Source organism: Vicugna pacos, chromosome 6 (assembly GCF_048564905.1).
Source record: "Vicugna pacos chromosome 6, VicPac4, whole genome shotgun sequence".
Classification (NCBI taxonomy): Eukaryota; Metazoa; Chordata; class Mammalia; order Artiodactyla; family Camelidae; genus Vicugna; species Vicugna pacos.
Window position 1 is genome coordinate 63,113,455 of NC_132992.1, and position 22,610 is coordinate 63,136,064.

The window sequence follows — 22,610 nt, forward strand, 5'->3', positions numbered from 1 at the left end:
CCCGGGACCTCATGCACGCTAAGCATGCGCTCTACCACTGAGCTATACCCCCCCACCAAGTTTATTTATTTTTTTAGCCTCCCCTCCCCCAACATTTTATTATGAATAATTTCTAATATGCAGCAAAGTTAATGGATTTTACAGTGAAAAACATTCAGATATTCAACACCTAGATTCTGCCATTAACATTTTGCTATACTTGTATTTGAACACTTGTCCATTCATCTATTCATCCCCTAGTACATTTTATGTTTTAATATGTTCTGTTAGGTTTATTTTGATAGGAAGGTCATCATCTGCGTGGGAGAAGTCAGTGTTTTATTCTCAGTCCCCAGGATACTAATAGTGGCATACACAAAATGAAGCAGTACTTTTAACAAGTTGCACAATAAGAATTACTCTTACTGGAAGGATTCTTTAAGAGTCAAAGTGGGGGTAGAGAAAGAAATGTGTAGGTGGGAAACTAAGGACTTGGGAAAATAATATAATTAGATAATTCATGAAAACATTTTTATAATAGAGTTCTTTTTTAGTTTCACTTTGCAACCTATGCAAACCAAGTTTCTATTGTTTCCTGTAAATGGCAACAATCATGGAGCAGAAAAGGAACTAAGTTAAAAGTTTTAAAGAAAATCCGTGTTGGTTGAAGGTTAATAAAATAATACACACAAACACCTAAGATAGTTTGTGTCAACTTTACATCCTCTGGACGAGTTACAGAGTCTAATCTGTGTTGCTTTCGTTTTCACTGCTAGTTCAGAACCCACAATGCTTGCTCTTGTGGAGTTCTGCCTGCAACTCTAAAGAGCCTGAAGAGGTCATAGGGCAAAATCTTGATATGATTCAAAAACGAAGGCGTAGTCACTTGGTTCCTCATGTCTAAGCAAACACTCACTTGAAAGCTGTGATTCTTTTGAAGGGCAGTTTCTGGTTGCTGTGGCTTTCTGGCAATGCGTGTTTACTAGGAATGCGGAGCTGCAGAGGTACTAATGAGCATTTATCCGTTTCTATTTTTAGTTCACTTCTTTAACTGAGATGGACATGATATAATCTCCATTGAGTCAAAGGATGGCATCTAGTCCTGTGCTTCTCACCGAAGATGAACAGGCTTCCTTGGGCATCGATGATCTCCATATTTCACTGCAAGGTAATTAAGATTGGATGGGGTGACACCCATAGTAACTTTGGGGACCTCACCCTCATCTATTCACAAATTCTATTGCTTTCTGTCTCTCGTATGGTAAAATACATACATATGTCTATATTTTTACAGTTGTAGAACCTCTCCATATACTTCAATGTCCTTATTGCTGTCTCAGCTGTGTAAGAAAGGAATACCTGGAAGGAATTTGGTATCTTGGTTTCTCACTCTGAGCTCATGTGTTTGATTTGCAATGAAAATTAAATAGTTAACCATGGTCCTCTTGGTATTGTCTGCATTTATTTTACATCTTTTTGTATATAGCCTCTTTTAAATGTACATCCTTATTTTTCCCTAATAAAAAGGAAGAGTAGTAGTATTAAAAGTGAATGAACTTTCAGTCACATGAATTATGTTTACATTTATGCAAATAAGTAATTTCTGTATTTTTTAAATGCTTCTTATGGAGTTTGGCAATATTCGTTATGTACTTTGAAAATTCATTAGCCACTAGACTTTCCACCTCTGTTGAAAATCTTGGAGCTGAGTAAAGTTAGCTAGTGTAGAAGAAAAAAAGCCATGGCAAGTCTTTGAAAATATTTATATAACTATGTGTTTTAAAGTAGTTTAAAGATTATTGACAGTATTATGCAACATTCTTAGAGTATCACTTAGAAGCCATAGCTTTTTTTTTTCTTTTTTTGAGTGGGGAGGTAACTAAGTAGAGGAAGTGTTGGGGATTGAACTCAGGACCTTGTGTGTGCGAAGCATGTGCTCCACCACTTGAACTATACCCTCTCCAGAAGCCATAGCTTTTGAATCACTTACTTTTTAATTTTTAGCTTATTTTTAATGTAATATTAAAAAAAATTGAAGTATAATAGGCATACAACATTAGTTTCAGGTGTACAACGTAATCATTTGATATTTGTAGAGGTTGCAAAATGATCACCACAGTAAGTCTAATTAACACCTGTCACCATACACAGTCAGATTTTTTTTTCTCTTAGCAACTTTCAAATATGCAATACAGTGTTATTAACTGTGTTCACCATGCTGTACATTATATTTGTTTGAGTCATGCGTGATAAAGATCCCCAAAAGACTTTAATTTTGATACCTCTTTGTAATTGAAAATGTGTTTTGAATGATTAGCTTCTCGACTTTGGGGCAATAGCTGTTGCAATAAACTATATCTATGTATATCAGGCTTTGAAATATGTAATTTGTATAGACTGAGAAACATACAATATGTTGAGGGGATAGTACTTGAGGTAAGAACTTAAAAAATTCTCAGTAAGTACATTTTTAATAGTATCATGTACTTAAAAAAACCTTTTATTATATTTTATTCCACTGGAAAACAAAATAACTATTGTACCTCACCCAGAGTGGTCCCCTAGGAATACTGCTGCCCTTTTATGGGATTCCTTCTTACTGGGTGCCAGGCTGGCTTGTCAGCTGCTGCTGTCTCCCAGCAGTCCTTACTCTGCTGTGTTGTTAGAAAGCATGCTTCAAGGTACTTGCAAGTTCAAAGAGGCAATAAAGTTTTCTTTCTGGACTGCAGTAATCTTCATAACCTCATACCTGGCTTCTTGAATTAAAAAAAATGAAAATAGTGTCATATACTCTTTATAAGCAGTTGGAGTCAAATTTTCATTTAACTGAGAAAACCCAACGTTCTTGTTTTTGTTTGAAGTTTTTGTTGTGTGTGAGTAGTAACTCATGTGACCTACAGGGTGATAGTGCATCAATAAATTTTCAGGTAAATCTAATTTCTTTTTTTTTTCCTTTGAATTAATTGATCCTGATTTTTATTTTATTTATTTAATTTTTTCTTTGAGTTTTATTGAGATATAGTTTCCAGTTGATTGAAATATACAGTGTTGTATACGTTTAAGGTGTATAGCATAATGACTTACATACATCATGAGATGATTATCACAATAAGTTTAGTGAACATCCATTATCTCCTGTACATACAAAATTAAAGAAATAGAAAAAAAATTTATTCCTTGTGGTGAGAACTCATAGGATTTATTCTTTTAACAAGTTTCATGTGTAACATACAGCAGTGTTAATTATATTTATCATGTGTACATTACTTACCTAGTATTTATGTTTTTTTTAACTTTTTAGAAGTTATTTATTTTATTTTATTTATTTTGGGGGGAGGTGATTAGGTTTTTTTATTCATTTATTTATTTAAAAAAATTTTTAAATTGAAGTATAGTTGATTTACAATGTTAATCTCAGGTGTACAACAAGGTGATTCAGTTATACATACATGTATGTATATATATTTTTGACATTCTTTTCCCTTATAGTGTATTACAAGAAATTCAATATAGTTCCTTGTGCTACACAGTAAATCCTTGTTGTTTATCTATTTTATATATAGTAATGTGTATCTGTTAGTCCCAAACTCCTAATTTATCCATCCCCCTATTTCCCCTTTGGTAACCACAGTTTGTTTTCTATGTCTATGAGTCAATTTTTGGTTTGTAAATAAAATTTGTATCTTTTTTTTAGATTCCACATACAAGTGATATCATATGATATTTGTCTTTCTCTGTCTGACTTCACTTAATATGATAACCTCTAGGTCCATCCATGTTGCGGCAAATGGCATTATTTCATTCTTTTTTATGATTGAGTAATATTCCATTGCACATGCATGCACATACACACACACACACACACACACACACACACCACATTTTCTGTATCCAATCATCTGTTGATGGATATTTAGGTTACTTCCATGTCTTGGCTAATGTAAATAGTGCTGCTATAAACATTGGGGTGCATGTGTCTTTTTGAATTAGTTTTTGTCTTTTCCAGATACATGCCCAGGAATGGGATTACCAGATCATATAACTCTATTTTTAGTTTTTTAAGGAACTTCTGTAGTTTCCATAGGAACTGTAGGAGTTCCCACGACTATAGAATACATTCCCAACAGTGTAAGAGGGTTCCCTTTTCTCCACACCCTCTCCAGCATTTATTATTTGTAGACTTCTTGATGATGGCCATTCTGACTGGTGAGAGGTGATACCTCATCGTAGTTTTGATTTGCATTTCTCTAATAATTAGCGACGTTGAGCATCTTTTCACATGCCTATTGGCCACTTATATGTCTTCTTTGGGGAAATGTCTATTTAGGTCTTCTGCCCAGTAAATCTAATTTCTAATGCTGGTTCTGCACTGACTAGTTCTTTGAGCTTGGATAAGAAACTTATTTTTTTTGAGTCTTAGTTTCCTCATATTTAAAATATGGATAATAATGCCTATATTGCACCTGTGCTTTGAAGATGAAATACAATGCATGCAAAGAGCTTAGCACGGTGCCTGCCTGACACAGAATGTGAGCTCAGAAAATGCATTGTAGTTTCTTTATATGTGTTTACAGTCCGAGTCTTTGTCCCAAAGGATATCTTGTCCAGGAGCACACAGCTAGAGTAGAAACAGCATGGTGGGTAGGAAAAAATTGTAAACAGAAGTCTGGTTTTTCCTGGTTTTTTGTTTTGACATTTTTATTCAATGGCTTCCCAGCACAAATGGGATAAAGTCTGGACTTCTTGGTGTGGCTTTTCCTGTCTGCTGCTCTCCATTCTCACTGCCCTCAGGTCTCACAAGCTTTGTTCAGGTTGCTCCCCCACAGCCCCACTGCCTCCTCCTCCCACTGGAAGAATCCAGCTCATCCAGCCCTCATCTGTCCTGGTCCATCCCAAACTCAGCCGGACTCAGCCTCCTCCATAAGCCCCACTTTCTCTTTGGTTGAGATTTGTGCTCCCTCCTCTGTTCACCCATAGTACCTATTTTAGTGCTTATAATTGTATGATGAATATTATATTTAAAGATGTTTCCCCACTGCAGAGTCTAATATAGCCCACTCTAGCGTACATAGCACTCTTACATCCATTGTCTCATTTGATCCTCACAACCATGGTAAGGTAGATTTTTTTTTCTGCAAGATACGGAGAAGGAAGCTATGGCTCAGAAAGACGGAATTACTCTCCCAGAGTCACCCAGCTAGTGAGCAGCAGGGCTGGGTTTTGACCTGGAGGAGAGTTTTCTTTCCACTGCACCACACCCACTCTGACATGGTTCAAAGAACAGTTTCAAAGAGGGAATTTCCCTAACAACTTTCTTGGGAAGATGCCTGTAAATCTTAGCCTTATCGTAGTTAATCCATAGCAAACTTTTATTTTTATTTTGTTATTCAAATTTTTTTTTTTAGCAAACTTTTACATCCAGAATATGGAGGGGTATTTTCAAGTAACATTAAGGATCTCAGGTTCACAAGTAGCTCAAAATACTTAGCAAATTACTGATAAATGACTGTTTTCTTATAGCATGTTTTGAATTATGCTCAGTTATACAGTCTGCTTTACAACAGGAGATGAGGATGGGCTGTTCGGCATTGGAAATGTAATGTACGTGTACTACCAGTGTGAATGATTTTCCTTCACGGTTTACTTAGAGGAATGTGATGTTGCATGCATTGCTCTTTGTGGGAGAGGTGGAAAGCCAACACTATGATGTCTTCAGGTTTGACCTGGGCAAGGGTGCTCACATTAGCCAGGTACCTTCAGCCAAGGAGTTTCCATGACTATAGAATGAAGGCTTAACTGTGAAATGAATGGATTTCCGAAAAAGTTGTTATCAGCAGGTTTATAATAGTTCTTTTGGCCTGAGTTGTTGAAAGAAGGAGAGAAAGGAAGGGGGTGAGGAAGGATGGAGGGAAGGTAGGAAGGAAGGAAGGAACTTGTATATATTTCTGAAGGTAGCTTTGGTTTCATTGCAGGTTTATTAGCTATTTAGATGCAAAATTGATAGACAGTGTTAAATACATGAGCTGCTATTGAACTGCAGGCTGTTGGCAATAGTCTTAAAAGCATTTGTCTTTGTACACTATGTAAGCATATTTGTGTTCCACAAAATTCACATGTGCTTAGTGATCCTTTGGATACTATAAGAAAAGAGATTTTATATAACATGAGAGGCTCAAAATTACTGCTCATAAGAAAATTTTTTTCTCCTCATTTCAGAACCTTTTTAAAAGGCAGACAGAGGCCTATTTAACTTATAATGCCTGTTTTTATTTTAGCTAAAACTTATCTAAGGGGAGACAATTATGGCCATACTCTGAGGATAATATGGTCAAGAAAAGATTAGAATGTCTGTGTTGAAATGTGAATCACTGTTGATACGCTATGAAAACAGGTGTCTTCTGTGTACAGGGCTGACAAGGCATCAGGCCGAAGGGATCAGACAGTGCTTTGCTGAAACTCATAGAGCAGGACAATAAGTAAGCGACTTTGTCTTTTTGATCATCATTTGTGTGATCTTTAAGAAAATGTATTTATGAAGGGATTTTTAAGGGCCCCTTTTATAGTGAGATATTTGTGTTCTCTTAGTCTGGTGAGGATACTAGCATTGAAATGGTTGGGATTTTGGGGAGGAAAAAAAATGGCATTTGTGAATTTGAGCCGATTAATATAAAAAAATAATTTATTTTAGTTTAGTGCATTTGGTACTACTATGGATGGTCCACATTTTAAATAAATTATATAAAAATTTAAGTAAATGTTCAGGCTATTAAAATGATAAATAAATGGCCACCTTTAAAATTTATTTGCTTTTTCTGAGGTTTCCATTATAAAATTTCTTTAAATCTTTCCATTGCATTTTTTACTTGGCAAAAATAATAGCTACTTCTTTCCCTTTTATCCTAAGAAATAGTAACTGCATATTTTGTCTGAAATAACATCTCTGCTAAGCTCTTCAGGTGGGGAAGATATGTTCAGAGAACAATTCTTTGATGTATTGGATAGATATGATTCTGGAAGGAGCAAGGGGTAAAGTTGGATAATATCAGAGCATTTTCAAGTTGTAAGGGACTTTCTTTGCCATTCAATTTAATCTGAGACCAGAGGAGGAATTCCTTCAGTAGTATTTCTGGAATGAAGATCCCTGAGGGAGTTGAATTCAAGCCCAAGAAGTTTGGGGATTTTGTTTTTAGGCAGCAGGTAGCTGTTGGGTCTTGAGGTTGAGAGGATGTGGTCAGTGATCAGAGTTGTGCCTTAGGAGATTAATCTGGCTTTGAGGTTTAGGAAAGGGGTGAGAAAGTGAAGTTGGAGAAACTGATTAGAAGTTTTTGCAAATACCTGGGTGTTGGGTAATGCTGGCCTGGATTAGAGTTACAGCGCTGAGTAGGAAAGTGTGGGGCAGACGGGAAACCGTTAAGATGGCAGACTCAGTAGGACAGCAGTCATCAACTACTGAATATGGATAATAAGGTGGAGAAGCTCCAACGTTAGAAGGGTTAGAAGCTGAGCTGTTTGAGATAATAGTGGTGGCAGCTGTAACATCCAAATTATTAACTTCCTTTTCATTTAGATGTCTTTTCACTAAGTATTTTAATGGCATCAAATGATAAGACTATTGAATACTATTTTACATCAATGTGCTTAAAATAAATTACTGTAGATAAAAGATCCTGTTTTCAAAGAAACTCTTTCTTGAGAACTTCCCATATCATGGAAAGCTTAAAAGCACGACATAGGTAGAGGACCCTTTTGAAAGTCAGATTAATAATGATTGACATGAAGATAGAAAATAAACTGTGATTACCAGCAAGGAGAGAGTGGGGAGGGATAGATAAGGAGTTTGGGATTAACAGATCCAGATTACTGTAAATAAAATACATAAACATGGACCTACTGTATGCCACAGGGAACCATATTCAGTATCTTGTAATGAGCTGTAATGGAAAAGAATCTGGAAAAAAAATGTATATGTATATGTATAACTCAATCACTGTGCTGTACCAACTATACTTCAGTAAAAAATGAGAATTAAAAAAAATTACTAACGAGTGAAGTTGACTGACTAGGCTGACTCATCTTGTGTATTTTAAATGGAATCTTGGCAGTTTTGAACTGTTTTGGACCCTTTACATATTTCAGATTTGTTGTTTCTTTTTAACACATAAATATAAGAATTTGTTGGCCATAAAAGGACACAGTAAATGTATATACCAGGAGCACCTTATTTTATTTTCAAAAATGAGGTAGGCCAGGGCTTTAGAACAACAGCATCCGAATACAGAGCTATCATCAGCCAGACGAAGAGCTCGGAAGGAGTATGTATTCTGTTACCTTTGCCACCAGAGGAGGAGTTAACTTTCATGCAGTCCTGCCAAAATGCTGGTGAATGGTTAACCATCTACATGAACCTGTACAAAACCATGTTCAGCCCAGTTACTGTGTCATTTCAAACAATGCTCGTCTGTTTTATTTAGTGCTCTTACCTTCTAGATGACATATTTTAAAAGATTAAAAAGCCCTTTATGCCTCCTGGGTAGACATTGCTTGGTAGGGCTGAGTAGTGAAATGTGAGTCTCTGTAGTTAGGTTATTACTCCATTTAAATGTATTTATTATTTACTGAGTATCCATCTGAAGGGAGGCTTTCAATGTATGTATTATTTTTAATAACATTAGAAATTATTCATATTCAGTGGTTTCGTTTACAAGCATAATTATGTGAGGTAATGTTGAATTTTATTTAGTTGTTCAGTAAATACCGGATGCCAACCATATGTTGTGCGCTGGGTGTTAAGGATGCAAAGATGAATAAACTGAATACCTTCCAGAGGCATGTGGTTTTGCCTTTTGGGGTCACGTGGAAGTGACATCAGCAAGTAAGACAAATAAGGACTTCCCTGGAGTTCGTTTTCTTGCCAAACCCTTTGTAATTATTCCTTATCCTGGAGTTTCTTCTCACCTTTGAACATCACTTACTTCACGAAGCCATCTGAGTTCTCTAAGTGTATGTTAGGTGCCCTGCATAGGAAACTCTTGTATCTTTCTTGCCAATGAAATTTCTGACATATTTTAGGCTTTCAATAAATAACTGCATAATGAAAAAATGAGTGGCCATTTCACTATAAAAAATGTACATTAGGTACCCTGAATTAGAAGAATTATTTGAGACGAAGGTATAGCTTAGTGGTAGAGTGCGTGCTTAGCATGCACAGGGTTCTGGGTTCAGTCCCCAGTACCTCCATTAAAAAGGAAGGAAGGAAAGAAGGAAGGAAGAAAGAAAAACCTAATTACCACTCCACCCCACCCAACCTCCCCCCTGCCAAATAAAAAGAGGAATTGTTCGGCGTTCAGGAAAGTCAGCCACGATGGAAACATAGATTTCTTTAGACACGAGGCAGTGAGGCGTGTGTATGGTGTTTGGGGGCTCAGTAGTATTCTAGTATCGTGTTTCTGAGAGAAATTCTGTTCTGCCTTATGACAGTGAGTGAATGAAACTGGGTGAACTCTGAGAAAGAGGAATGGAATTAATAAAAGGCTTCTGGGTAGAATTTCTGCCCTTTTGCACCCAGGTCCTCATGGCGGGATTTTGGTGGAAATGATGAGTGAAGAGTAAGAAGAGGACATGTGTGTATTAATTAGCAGACAGTATTTCTGCTTCTCTAACCAAGTCAGACTGCTTCATTACTACGGGGTCTTTTTTGGCTAATTAGGTGATAATTATACCCAGAGAAAATAATCAAGAGATAGTCCTTTGCCGGCTATCAGCGCTGTCCTAACCCAGCACAAAAGCTAACAAAGTTCCTGATTTCATAGTAGCTGATACTGTCTCTTGCAATATTTCCTTAGGGGATTATTTTCCTTGATATTGTAAAGCTTCATGATTTTAAAAATATCCCAACTGAATGAAAAACAAAATAGTTCTGTAAGCAGTGGTGTTTGCAGTGAACAGTGTTTTTCAGGGGAGATTTTTTTTTCCTAGGTTGTATATGCGGTTTTGTCTTCTGGGAACTTTGGTTCTGTTTTTTCCAGAAGTTTGGGGATAAGCTTACTTTATTCTGGGTCAGTTACATTTTGAAAAGTAGGGCAAGATAAATCCAGGGTCATTTAGAGTCCTGTTAAAGTAGGTTAACAAAGATCTCATTCATTCCTTATAGAAATCAGAATCTTTTTTAATTAGCCCCATGGGAGATACAAGATTTTTCTGAGTGTTTGTGTATGTAGATGTGTTGGGAGGGGGAGTAATTATTCAGGAAAAATAAAAGTGAAAATAATTTCCCCTTGAAAATGGGAAAGTAAGCAGTAAATATAAGAGATTAATTTATAATCATTTGGTGGGTTTAGTGTGTGATTTTATTCTCTAAAAATCGGAGGTCATCCTACATGTGCCTCTTCAAGAGATTACTTCCCTTATCTGGTTTCAGCATTGGTGATTATAATTTCTCCAAATGGCTCCGTTTTTCTAAACCATCCAGCAGGGCAATTCAGTAAAAGGCACCTACATTTGTTGTCGTCAGTATATATGAGAACTGAAGTTTATTGACCACGGTGTTTTTAGAGTCATTTAAAACTGGTAGATAAAAGGATATGAATGAGTTATTAGAGAAATGGAATATTCGAAGGACTCAGTATGTACGTCTTTAGAGCAGAGACCTGAGATCCTGGGTGAATAATCTCTCCTGGTCACTGATGGTCTGCGAGGTGACACGTGTTGAATGGGAAGAAAATGGTAGGAGAGGTGCCACACAATCGCCACTCTCGGTGGGGAGCAGTACCTACTGGTCGTGCCGTGGTCTTTTCAGTCCTGACTACTCAGGAGACCACCAATTACAAGAGCAGCGAAAGGTTACAAGGTGAAGGGCACCTGGCTCAAATACAGAACACAAACAGCCCTTCTCAAATTTGAGTAACATGTAAGATCTTTCCAAAACAGTGGTGTTGTTGGCCTCATCTCCTGTTAAGGAGGATATTAATAGTGGGAACTGGTTCTGCTGTGTGTGTCTGTCTGCCTCCGTCTGAACATTTCCCTGAGGGTTTGAAATCTTCAAAACAAAACATTTCAAAAGTACAGGTGAATTCACACCTACCACTTCATCACATAATTAGGATCTTTATGAGCACAGGTAAATCTGTTCATGGATATATTCCTGCAGCGTGTTTCCTGAGACCGTACCTTGTATCGAGCACCATTTTGGGCTGAGAGATTACTGAGGTGAACAACTCCAACAAGCTTCATATGCCCAGGATGCTTCCATTTCAGTTAGGGAGACAAAGAATAAATAATCAAGAAAAAAATCAAACATTAAAAGTGAATTTTTGCAGTGGTTGCCTGAGTGTCTTCTTTAAACTGAATGCTCAGAGGAGTCCTCTGAGGAGGAGATGCTTAAGGAGTGATTGAATAACACAGTGGCACTTCTGGGCAAAGAACTAGGGAAGAACATTTCGGTCTGAAGCAATGGCTCAAGGAAAAGCTCAAAAGTAGGAACAGACTTGATGCATTCAGGGAAAAAGGGAGCCTGGTGTGGCTGGATTATGGTGGACGGAGGGTGGCATGATTGGTGTTGGAGAGCAGGGCAAGGCAGAGCTGTGTCAGGCAGGGATTCGTCTGCTCTAAGCTAAGGTGTGTGGATGGGAAACCTTTGGAAAGTTTTAATAAGGGAAATAACATGATCTGATTTACATTTTCCAGAAGATCACTCTGACTGCTGGGTGGGGAGGAGATTATCTGGGAGCAGGAGGGGAAGCAGGAATGCCAGTTAGAATGCTTTTGTTGTAGTCCAGGTGAGATATCATAGTATTTTGGACCAGGGTGGTAGCAATGGGATGAAGAACCATGGATTTTTTTTCAAAGGGTATTTGTGAGTATTGGGATGTGTTGGGTGAGTAATAAGAGACATCAAGGATAATTTCTAAATTTTTGCCTTGAGCAATTGAGTAGCTGGTTATATAATTTATTACAATGAAGAAGACTAGTAGATAAACAAGTTTTAGGGAAATCAAGCACTTATTTTTGTCAAGATAGATCTGATATGCTTATTTGATATCTAAATGGAGATATCGAGTAGATGATTGGATGTCAGGATTCAGAGTTCTAGAGGGGTATAGATTTGGGAGCCATTAGCATATGGCTGGTATATTTACATTTAAAACCATGGACTGCACCCCAATGTTTATAGCAGCATTATTTGCAATAGCCAAGACACGGAAGCAATCTAAATGTCCTAAATGTCCATTGACAGATGAATGGATAAAGAAAATGGATAAAGAAAACACACACACACACACACACACACACACAGACACTGGAATACTACTTGACCATAAAAAATCAAATAATGCCATTTGCAGCAATGTGGATGGACCTAGAGATTATCTCACTAAGTGAGGTAAGCCAGACAAATACCATATGATGTCACTTATATGTGGAATCTAAAAAGGATGATACAAAACAAATAAAGTCACAGACATAGAATACATAGTTACCAAAGGTGAAAGGAAGGACAAGGATAAATTAGGAATTTGGGATTAGCAGATACACACTACTGCATATAAAATAGATAAACAGGGACCTACTGTATAGCACAGAGAACTATATTCAATATCTTATAATAGCCTATAAAGGAAATTAATCCAAAAAAGAGAATATATATACATATATACATATTTATATAAAACTGAATCACCTTACTGTACACCTGAAACATTGTAAATCAACTATACTTCAATTAAAAAAATAAGCCATAGACTGGATGAGATTCCCTGTGGAGTGTGTAGCTAGAGCAGACCTTTCAGGTCTTTCAGTGCTCAAAGGTCTAGCAGAAGAGGAGTAAGCAGAGGACACTGAGAAGGAGTAGCCAAGGACCAAAGAAGGAAAACCAGGCAAATGTGATGGCTTGGAAACCCCTAGATGAGGATGTTTCAAGAAGGGGGTGTGGTCAACTGTGGCTACCAGATTGGGCTCAGTTGGTGGCACTGTGGGGTGTGGTCTTCTTGAACTGAATGTGGAGACAGGAAGCTGGTGGTCCAACCGAGAGATAGTGGTGTCCTGATCTAGGAAGTGCCAGTGGGGATGGAGAGAAATAAATATCCAGAGCTATCTAAGAGGTACAATTTTCAGGGCTTTTTAAATTTTTTAATTTTATCTTCAGCTTTATTGAGGTAATTGTCAGGACTGTTTGATTGGGTATGGGAAGATGAGGGAGAGGGAAGTCTCAAAGATAATTCAGGTTTATTCTTGGGCAAATGAGTGGATGATGGAACCATTTACTGAAAAAAAAAATGCAGTAGAACAACTTTGGTGAGGGAGGGAGTTGGTTACAGATGATAACTCCATTCTGGATATGTTGAGTTTGAAGTGTCTATGCAGTAACTAAGTGGAGATACCCAGAAGAAAGCCAGGTATACGTACACGAAGCTCAGGAGAAACAGACCCCTGGGCTGAAGGTAAAGATTTGGAAGTGATTAGTATAGAAATGATCATTGGTTCCCTTGGAGTAGATGAAAGTACCTAGAAAAAGAGAAGAAGGGCCTAGGCAGAAGAACATTACAGACATAGAAAAAGCAAAACAAGCTCCTAATAGGGCCGGAGAAGGCGAGCTGGAGAAGTAGGAAGAAAACTGTGGAATCCTAGGAATGAGACTATTTCAGGAAAGAGAGGGTAGTTAACAGTATCAGAAGTTTCAAGATATCCAAAAAATACTGGGAAGTATCCATGAGGTTTAGCAATGGGCATATTGTAGCTGGCCTAGCGAAGAATGAAGTGGGGGTGGATGGGGTAGAAGCCAGCTTTTAGTGGGCTGAGAAGTGAGTGGTAGGGAAGGAAGTGAAGACAGCCAGTGTAGACAATTCTTCCAAGAAGTTTGGGAGAAGAGAGAGAGAGTGGTAGCTGGAGGGGCCGTGGATCTGGTATTTCAGCTGATTTTTAATTACAATGAGGAGAACATGAATTTTAGTATCAGACACATCTGGTTTTGAATTCCTTCTCCACCAGATGTGACATCACAATATCCAGGACATAGTAGACTTTCAATAAATGCTTAATGAATGAGTGACTAAAAACCTCCATCTTCCAGGAGCTGCAGTTTTCTCATTTACAAAATGCCTGCCTGACCACTTCACTGGAGGCTTGAATGAAATAATGTCCTTGTTTTTTACCCTTGAGTCTTAGTTCTTCCTGGACATGGCTTGTTTAACCAGCCTTCTGAGCCCCTCCAAGCATATCTTAGGATACCTGTGTCTTAGAATGGATGTATATTGAGTTACATTATGTTACTATCTCAGAGTTTATTATTCCATCACTATTTTTGCCAGGCTCTTCCTGTTCCTTTATGTTGTCTCAAGAATCAGTCACACATGTAAATGAGTCTCGCTTTAGAGAGGTGTTTCTCAGAGTGAGCTATGTGAACCCCCTGATTTGGACTCTCTGGGAATTAGGACGCAGAACCCTGTAATCAAACCGTGACCCCGAGTGATTCGCCAGCATCCGGGAAGTATAAGACTCCTAGGCTTGTAATCACAGCACAGATCTCACTGCAGGCTGGTTCCTTTGCACTCAGAAGTTAGGGGTGCTTGGACTGCGGCCCTAGTGAAAGGTGTTTGGGCTTACACCTCGATTTTCAGAAAAAAAACGCTCACAGCATTTATGTCGTTGGTAAAAGGTAGTAAGGAGTGAGAAATATGTGCTAAAAGAAAAGTCGTGATTTCTTTGCTTTATTCATTCTACAGATATTTTTTGAGCAGCTCAGATGAATCAGAGGAGGGTGAGAAAGAGGGACAAATAGCACCCCAGAATTTAGGCATTTTATCTGTATTGTGGGCTCATTTTCATGTGCTAGAAATACAAGGTTTGCTTACTCACAGAGCCAGGAGCTATGTTCCACTGGCAGGAAACAAAAGCCTCAGTGTGAAAATCTCAAGTGTTTGCACAAGGGTGTGGTTGCCTCATGCGGCAACACGACCTGGCTGAATCGCACATGCTAAGGCCCAAAGCAGAAGTTCTTTGTTGTGTGTCATAGATTTTCCCCACAAATGACATACTGAAATTTCTGGGTTGACAGGGGAAAATAGTTCCTCACCCAGCTGTATAACCATTCATTCAACAGATACTTTCTGAATTCCTGCAACAGGAAGCACCCTGCAGTAGGTGCTGCAGGCAAAGTGAGGAGCAAAATCAGACTTGGCCCCAGCTCTCCTGGAGCCTGCAGGCAAATGAGGAGGCAGACAGTAATCAAATAAGCTCACTGATATTCGCTGATATTTGGGGGGGAACAGCTTTATTGATATAATTCAAGATGTGATTCACATACGATGTGATTCACATACCATGCAACTCACCCATTTGAAGTGTACAATTCAGTAGCTTTTAGGGGAGAGGCTATAGCTCGTTGGTAGGGTATGTGCTTAGCATGCAGGAGGTCCTGGGTTCAATCCCCAGTGCCTCCAGTAAAATAAATATATAAATAAATAAACCATATTACCCCCCCAAAAAAACCCCAAATAGGTTTCAGTATACTCACAGAATTCTGCAGCCATCACATTTAATTTTAGAACATTTTATCACCCCCCTACCCCAAAAAGAAAACACAGTATACCCTTTAGCTATCATTCCAAAACCTTCCATCCCTCCCCCACTCAGCCCAGGCAACCACTGATCTATTTTCTGTGTCTATAGATTTCCCTATTCTCGATATTTCACGCAAATTGAGTCATATAATATGTGGTACTTTGTGACTGGCTTCTTTCACTTGGCATAATGATTTCAGCATTGATCCATGTTGTAGCTAATGTTCATTTGTGTAGATCAAGCGTAGCCTATGCCAGGGATTGGCAAACTTTCTTTAAAGGGCCATGTAGGAAATAGTTTAGTCTTTGAGGTTTTTATGGTCTCTGTTGCAACTACCCAGCCTTGTCATTTTAGCATGAACATAGCTGCAGACAAGATGTAAACACCTGAATGTCTGTATTCCAAAAAGTTTTTATTTATAAAAATAGGTGGTGATCTAGATTTGGCCTTTAGGTTATCAATTGTTGACTCCTGATCTACATCAGTACAAGTACTTAATCCTCCAAACAACTCTGTGAAGTAGGTACTGGTATCCCCATTTTACAGATTAGAAGACCGAGGTACACAGCTAGTAGGTGGCAGATATGGGATCGAGCCCAGGTAGTCTGGCTGTAGGGCCAGTGCTCTTAATGATTGTAACTTGAGGCAAGTGCTGAGTAGTAGGGGAAGACAGATTGACTTGGGTTTCCTGCAGGATGCCACAACTGAACTGAGCCCTAAGTGTAAGCCAAAGTAACCTAGGTGAAGGGAGTGGGGCTGGGTGGTACAAACGACTGTGGCAGGAGGGAACATAGCTTGTAAAGGCTCTGAAGGCAGATGGAGTGGCTGAAGCCCTGAGCATGAGGATGAGTGGTGTGTGCCGAGGCTGGAGAGATGCTGTGGTGTGGACCATGCAGGACCTCATAAGCTGTTCTGCTCTTGATCTTTAGAGGAGAGAGAAACCGTCAAAGGGTGGAACGGGTACTGTAGTCAGATTTACTGGCTGAAGTGAAAACCGGATTGAAGGGAGCAGAGCAGACCTGGTTGGTCGTGGAAATGGTCCAGGCCAGAGCTGATGGTGGATTGGGCAGGAGGGCTGTGAGATGTAGAGAAGAAAGTGAATACCAGAGCCACGTGGAGACAGATTTGGCAGGACTTGGGGATGATAAAGGATGGTGGTGTCAAATCCATGAGATGAAAACACAGGTGAGGACAGGTTTGGGGAGAAGCAGGGAGGTAGATTTTAGTCCTGGAATGCTGAATTTGACAAGCAAATGCTGTTTGTTTCCATAGTGACACATAGATTCTTCTGGGAGGAAATATATGAAGTAAAAGAATTTTGAGGTTGAGACATGGTTTCATAACATGCTTATGAGCTATGTTATCTAGGAGTTACCTTCTAAACTCACTTTTCTAATTCACTAAGAGAGATCTCAGTCCTGGTACTATTTATTTTTCTTTCTTAACTTATTTGCTTGCTTATGGTTGGTTGCAAGAAAATGCGTTGTAAATTGTACGCCGACTTTCTCTGTTAGTTCATAGTTTCTCCTTTGGTAGTTCAGTAACAGGCCTTTTCTTGTTTGTTCTTCAAATATTTTAGGCTTTTCTTGTTTTGATTGTGCGTGCCTGTGTGTTTTTATTCCCTTAATTCGTTTCTTCACTTATTTCTGTTTATCATCTCCATGAGAAACAATAGAAGAGATGACCTTATTATTTTTAGTTTCCTTTCTATTAGATAACAGTTTGGTTAAGATTCTTTGGTATGGCTGTTGCAACCCATGGCTAAAACATGTTGCATTATCGTCTGAAGTTAGTTATCCTTACATGTCTGTCCCAGCTAACGGGGCGTTGGCAGCGTTGTTCTAGGGCATAGCAACAGGGTCTCATTAGTATATGACCTTCTGTTCAAGACATTTTCTTAGTAGAAGAAAGAAATTGCCCAGGGGTTTTTAAAACAAAGATTAGGATAAGACATAGACCTAGTAAACTGTTGCTGGTAAATTCTTCTTCCTGTGATGACAAGTTACTATGAGCCTCAATCCTTTTAATGTTTACTAAGTCTTTCAATCAGCAGAATTTATTGAGTACCTCTTCCCTACATGGCACTGTGCTAAGGGGAAGCGAAAACACAAAAGGTTTAATTTTAAGGTTCATACATTGAGTAGGAGGAAAACCACACACAGGTACATGACTACATTAACAAGTGGTAATTACCATAAGATAGAAACAAAACTGTTGGGTTATTCGTGTAGCTGTCCTTTCATAAAAGTACAGATAGAATGGTGATGCACATGCTGTTTTATAACTTGGTCTCTTTCACTTAAGAATATACCCACATCAGCACATACGTATCTACTTTGTTCTTTTTACTAGCCAGATATAATTTTCTTCCTTTCTGGTAGTGTGCAAGGTTTATGATCTGCTTTTTAAAAATACTTTATGGCTTAACAGATGCTTTTTAACTTTAAATCGTGTACTTCAAGGGGGAGGGTGTAGCTTAGTGGTAGAATGCATGTGTAGCATGCACGAGGTCCTGGGTTCAATCCCTAGTACCTCCATTAAAAATAAACAAACAAACAAACAAACATAATTACCTGCCCCCACCAAAAAATAATAATAAATAAAATAAAATGGACAAAGAGAAATTTTTAAAAAAATCGTGTACTTCAATTTCTGCCCTTTTGAATGATGAACTTAAAAAATGAAACTATATGATGTATATTAATTTACATGCACATACATTCATTCATTCGACAGATATTGACTGAGCACCTTCTACTTGTGAAATATTACCCCAGGAAGTAGGGGACCCAGTGACTAACAAAAACAAACCCTTGCCCTTTAGGATTTGTGTTCTTTGCCTGCCTAATCTCAAAGGATGCACAGGAAATTGTTACTTAATGTTGCCTCTGGGGAGGGAAAACGGGGTTAGGGGAAAGTTAAGATTAACTTTCAATTTCTATTACTGTTTGAAAAAATGTCTTATGGGGATTATATATTACTTTCCAATAGTAATAATTAGAAGAAAAGATCCAACAAAGAACTTTGGTGGGCCAGAGCCAGAAGAGATGATTTCTGTTTCAGAAAGGGGGCATTTGGACAGGATATGTCTTAACAGATGTTTATTGAATGCTGGGTGCTGGGGTTTCTGTGAATGCGGAGGGGGGCGGGAGGAGTGGCCATCCCAGAGGGCTCCCAGCTGGGCAATGCAGAAAAGAGTGCAACTTAATTGGGGAATTGCAGTTTGCCTGAGAAGTAGGATATGAGTAGTGAAGTCATGGGAGATGAGTCAGGAAAAAAGTAGATTGGAGTCAAATTATGAATGACCTAGAATGTTAGACTAAGAGCCTCTAATTTATTCATTAAGGAATTTGGGAATGATCGAAAGACTTTAATGAGGAGAGTGAAAGATCAAAGTAATAAATCTGGGGCCATGCGCAGTAAACCTGTTATCAATAACCCAGCAAGAGAAGGGGAAGAAGGGAAATTCCTGGAGAGAAGGGGTTGCGAAGCTTCCTCCGGGACCTCATGCAGTAGGGAGCAGTCTTGGAGAAGCCACCACGTTGTAATGATGCATTGCTGTGTGTTTAAGTGAAAATGTAAATTAGTGATTCTCATGCCTGGGTGACTGCTTTGCAACTTTTACTGCTGAGGAGGACGGCTGGAGTCAACATTTTAGGTGAACTTTTGTGAAACTGCACCTTGCTGAGACCCAATAGCCAGGGTGGTTTTTAATGGGCTTTGTAATGAACTTAAAATCCATCCTCTTTAATTGAGCTTAGCTCAGTTTGTTTTCATTGAAGTTCCCTTCCAGCTAAGAGTGTGAGTTGCCAGCTCATAAAGGGCAGATTGAATAAGAACAAACCTGAGGATTAAATGTATTTTTATGGTAATGACATCTAGAGAAAAATCTTTTCCCTCTGTGCCTCCTTTCTCAAATCCAGTCAGATGTTTTCTAAGAATGATCATTAAGGATTACCTGTATGGGTCTGAATAAAACTCACTGACTGCGTTTTCCTGCATTATCTGTGTTTCTTATTCGCCTTAAAAATCAGAATAGGGAATTTCTCACTCTCTATTCCTTGGCATTTTAAGATAGATTTTATTATTTTCTTCCTGTTTTTGCTTTTTTCTGTTCCTAACACCTGCTGATTAAAATGTTCTATTCTCTTTGGTCCATTTTGAGAAGAGTTTTATTATTTTATTGGAAAGTTACTCTGGAAATTAAAAAATAAAACCCAACAATTAAAAAAAAAATCTCACCCACTCAAATTAAGTTGCTTTAAAGCATGTGCCTCTCAATTATTTTTTCCCCAATGGGTCAGCCTTTGAAAAGAACAAAAGGTTACTTATCCTGCCATAGGGTGAGCTATTTGGCTCTGGTTCCTGTTGAATGAATACCACTTTGCAGGGATAAGACAGTGTGAAAATGCGAGAAAAGCGGGTCAGGGGATAAATGAAGCAGGACAGACAAAACTATTTAACTGAGTGGTTATACAGGTGTTTGATTGCATCTGGGGCATCTTTGTTGCTGTCACGAAAGGGTCCTTGTTGGATTGGAAGGGTTCTGATTTCCAGGATGACAAGGTGTTCTGTAAGTTTGGACAATGCCTTAGTTAAAAGCCACCAAGTTTCCTTTTTAAACCTTTTCCTGAAGGTTTCATTGGTTCACTGTTTCCTGTGCTAACTGGCGAATACTGGGTGGAGATTTGTTCTGATTTCTCCTCTTAGTGTTTTCCTCCTTGTTTCTATTAGATTTTAATCAAATTAGGACAAGGATAACATAAGGTTTTCACTGGAAATGTTTGATTGTTTTAAATTTAAGTTTATGTCCCTGTCAGAGGATAGTCAGTCCAACCTCAGGTTAAATTAGGGGCTCTAATTTGTAAAGTCCAGTTAGAGCCTGATGTGCTGCCTATTTTCTCAGCCTGGGAAAGTTCATAGTCTTCAGTTTGCTTGGTACCAAGACTTCTTTTCTCTAGCGTCACATGGAAGTGATCACATGATGCCTCGTCTTTCTTGGAAATAGTTCAGAATGACTAACGTTTCCAGGTGGATGTGGAGTACTCAGACTCCTCAGGCACACAGTGTTCTTTTACACTCCGTTTTTGCTAGCATTTCGCTTCCTTTATGGTTCTTTATTTCTCCCGCTATGGCTCCCCTAAATTTAGTGCAGACACTATCTCTTGGACCTGGTAGTATTCCTGGTTAGTTTCTTCTTCGTACTTTGTCACCTAGAAAGAAAAAATCTCTTTTGGCCCCTTAGGGATAAGGAAGAGAGTCTTTTTTGTTTGTTTTTGTTGTTGCTTGTTTTGTTCTTGTTTTAAATTTCTGCTCTGTGGTTGTAATAATGAATAAGTCTCTTCCCACTTTTACACATCACCTTGATTAATGTACATTGTGTACGTATAACTCTATCCTGGAATCATAAAAACTTATTCTCTAGTTTTTTCTATTGAGGAACAAAGTTAGCTCTAAACATATTTTTTAGTAAGCGTCAATACACATTTAAAATGCATTGTTTTGCAGGGGAGAGCATAGCTCAGTGATGGAATGCATTCTTAGCATGCACGAGGTCTTGGATTCAAGCCCCAGTACCTCCATTAAAAAAATAATAATAAATAAATAAACCTAATTACCTCCTCCCAAAATAAAAACAAACCAAAAATATTTTTATTGTCTTATCATCTCCCAATACTAGAGGAACAAACAGTGAAAACATATCTCAAAGATTCCAGAAGATTTAGTAACATTTTGAATTCTAGGACAAAACTGTAGTTCTTTAAAATTCTTTTAAGTGAAATTTGTACAAAACAGAAATAACTCTCAATAGCCTTAACTGTCCGGTTGGCTTGTCAGAACTCAATTCAGTTCCACTAACAATGGTTGAGCACCCTTTCATGTGTAAATCACTGGCCTATAACTAATTTAAGCTGGTAATACAGACAAAATGAAAGTTGACTGAAAAAGTTAAGAAAAAAAAAATCCAACGAGGTTAAGTACATCTTTAATCTCTAATCAGTCACAATTGTTAACACCCTAAAATTCCATTTACCCACATCCTCTTTATTTCTTCAACCTGAACTCTCATCAGATTAAAAAAGTTTCAAGAACTCAAGTTAGATGTCATGCCAACAATTTCACTTTAACTGTGTTGGAGATTAACAAGGGAGAATGGAAAGAGGCAACAGAAAACAATGTGTAAGAAGGTAGAACAGACAACTTTTAAAAGAAGGAATGGGAACACATTTGACCTTCTTGTAGAGTAAATAAAATATAACTGTAATACTGATTAGTAGAGTTAGTGGCTACTCTTTTAGCAATTATTTATTTAGAGCCTACTCTGGGCCCCTGAAATATATCACAGATAAAACATCTTTGCTTGTGTGGGGCTTACATTCTGTTGGGAGGAGAGCAAGGTATTAAATAATAAACATACAACATATATAACTTACATAGAATGCTAAAGGTGATGAGTACTGTAGAAAAAAGTCAAGCAGGACAAGGGGAAGCAGAAGTGGGGTTGTTACAGTTTTAAATAGGATGGTCAGGAGAGACCTTGTGGATGAATGCCATTTGAACCAAGATTTGAAGAAGATGAGGGAGTTAGCTTGTGGGGATATGTGTAGTTAAGCACTCCTGGAAGAAAGGACAGCTAGTGCAAAAGCCCTAAGGTGGGAATGTGTCTGGAGAATTTGAGAAACACGGGGAGGCCAGAGGGGTTGGATGGAATGACTTATAAGGGGACGATAAGGGAGGGGGGGCTGGGAGGCAGAAAATGTGGGGCTTGTAGCCATTTTAAGGAGTGAAGCAGGGTTTTGAGCAAAGGGGTTTGCTGATCTGAGTTAACATTTTAGCAATATCACTCTGGATGCTGTGTTGAGAATAGTGTTTAGAGGTCACGGCTGCAAGGAAGGAGACCTGTTTGGAATCGATTGCAGTCATCCAGGTGGAGATTGGAGGTGCCTTGGACCTGGGTGGTGGCAGTGAGGGTGGTGAGAAGAGGACCTATCCTGATTATATTTTGAAGGTGGACTTAAGAGGATTTCCCAAGGCATTGGATATGAAATGTGAGAGGAAGAGAGATGCCAGCGTGT

General features: G+C 38.4%; 1 protein-coding gene across 12 annotated transcripts in view; it reads left to right on the forward strand.

Moving 5' to 3' along the window:
* The window catches only part of SYNE2 (spectrin repeat containing nuclear envelope protein 2), a 288,222-nt gene that overhangs the window by 43,721 nt on the left and 221,891 nt on the right, over positions 1–22,610 (forward strand). For all 12 annotated transcript variants that reach the window (XM_072963192.1, XM_072963191.1, XM_072963196.1 and 9 more), the window contains exon 2: positions 1,018–1,147. In XM_072963192.1, the coding sequence (XP_072819293.1) occupies positions 1,069–1,147 (79 nt within the window). In that variant the 5' untranslated portion in view covers positions 1,018–1,068. The remainder of the gene's footprint in view (positions 1–1,017; positions 1,148–22,610) is intronic.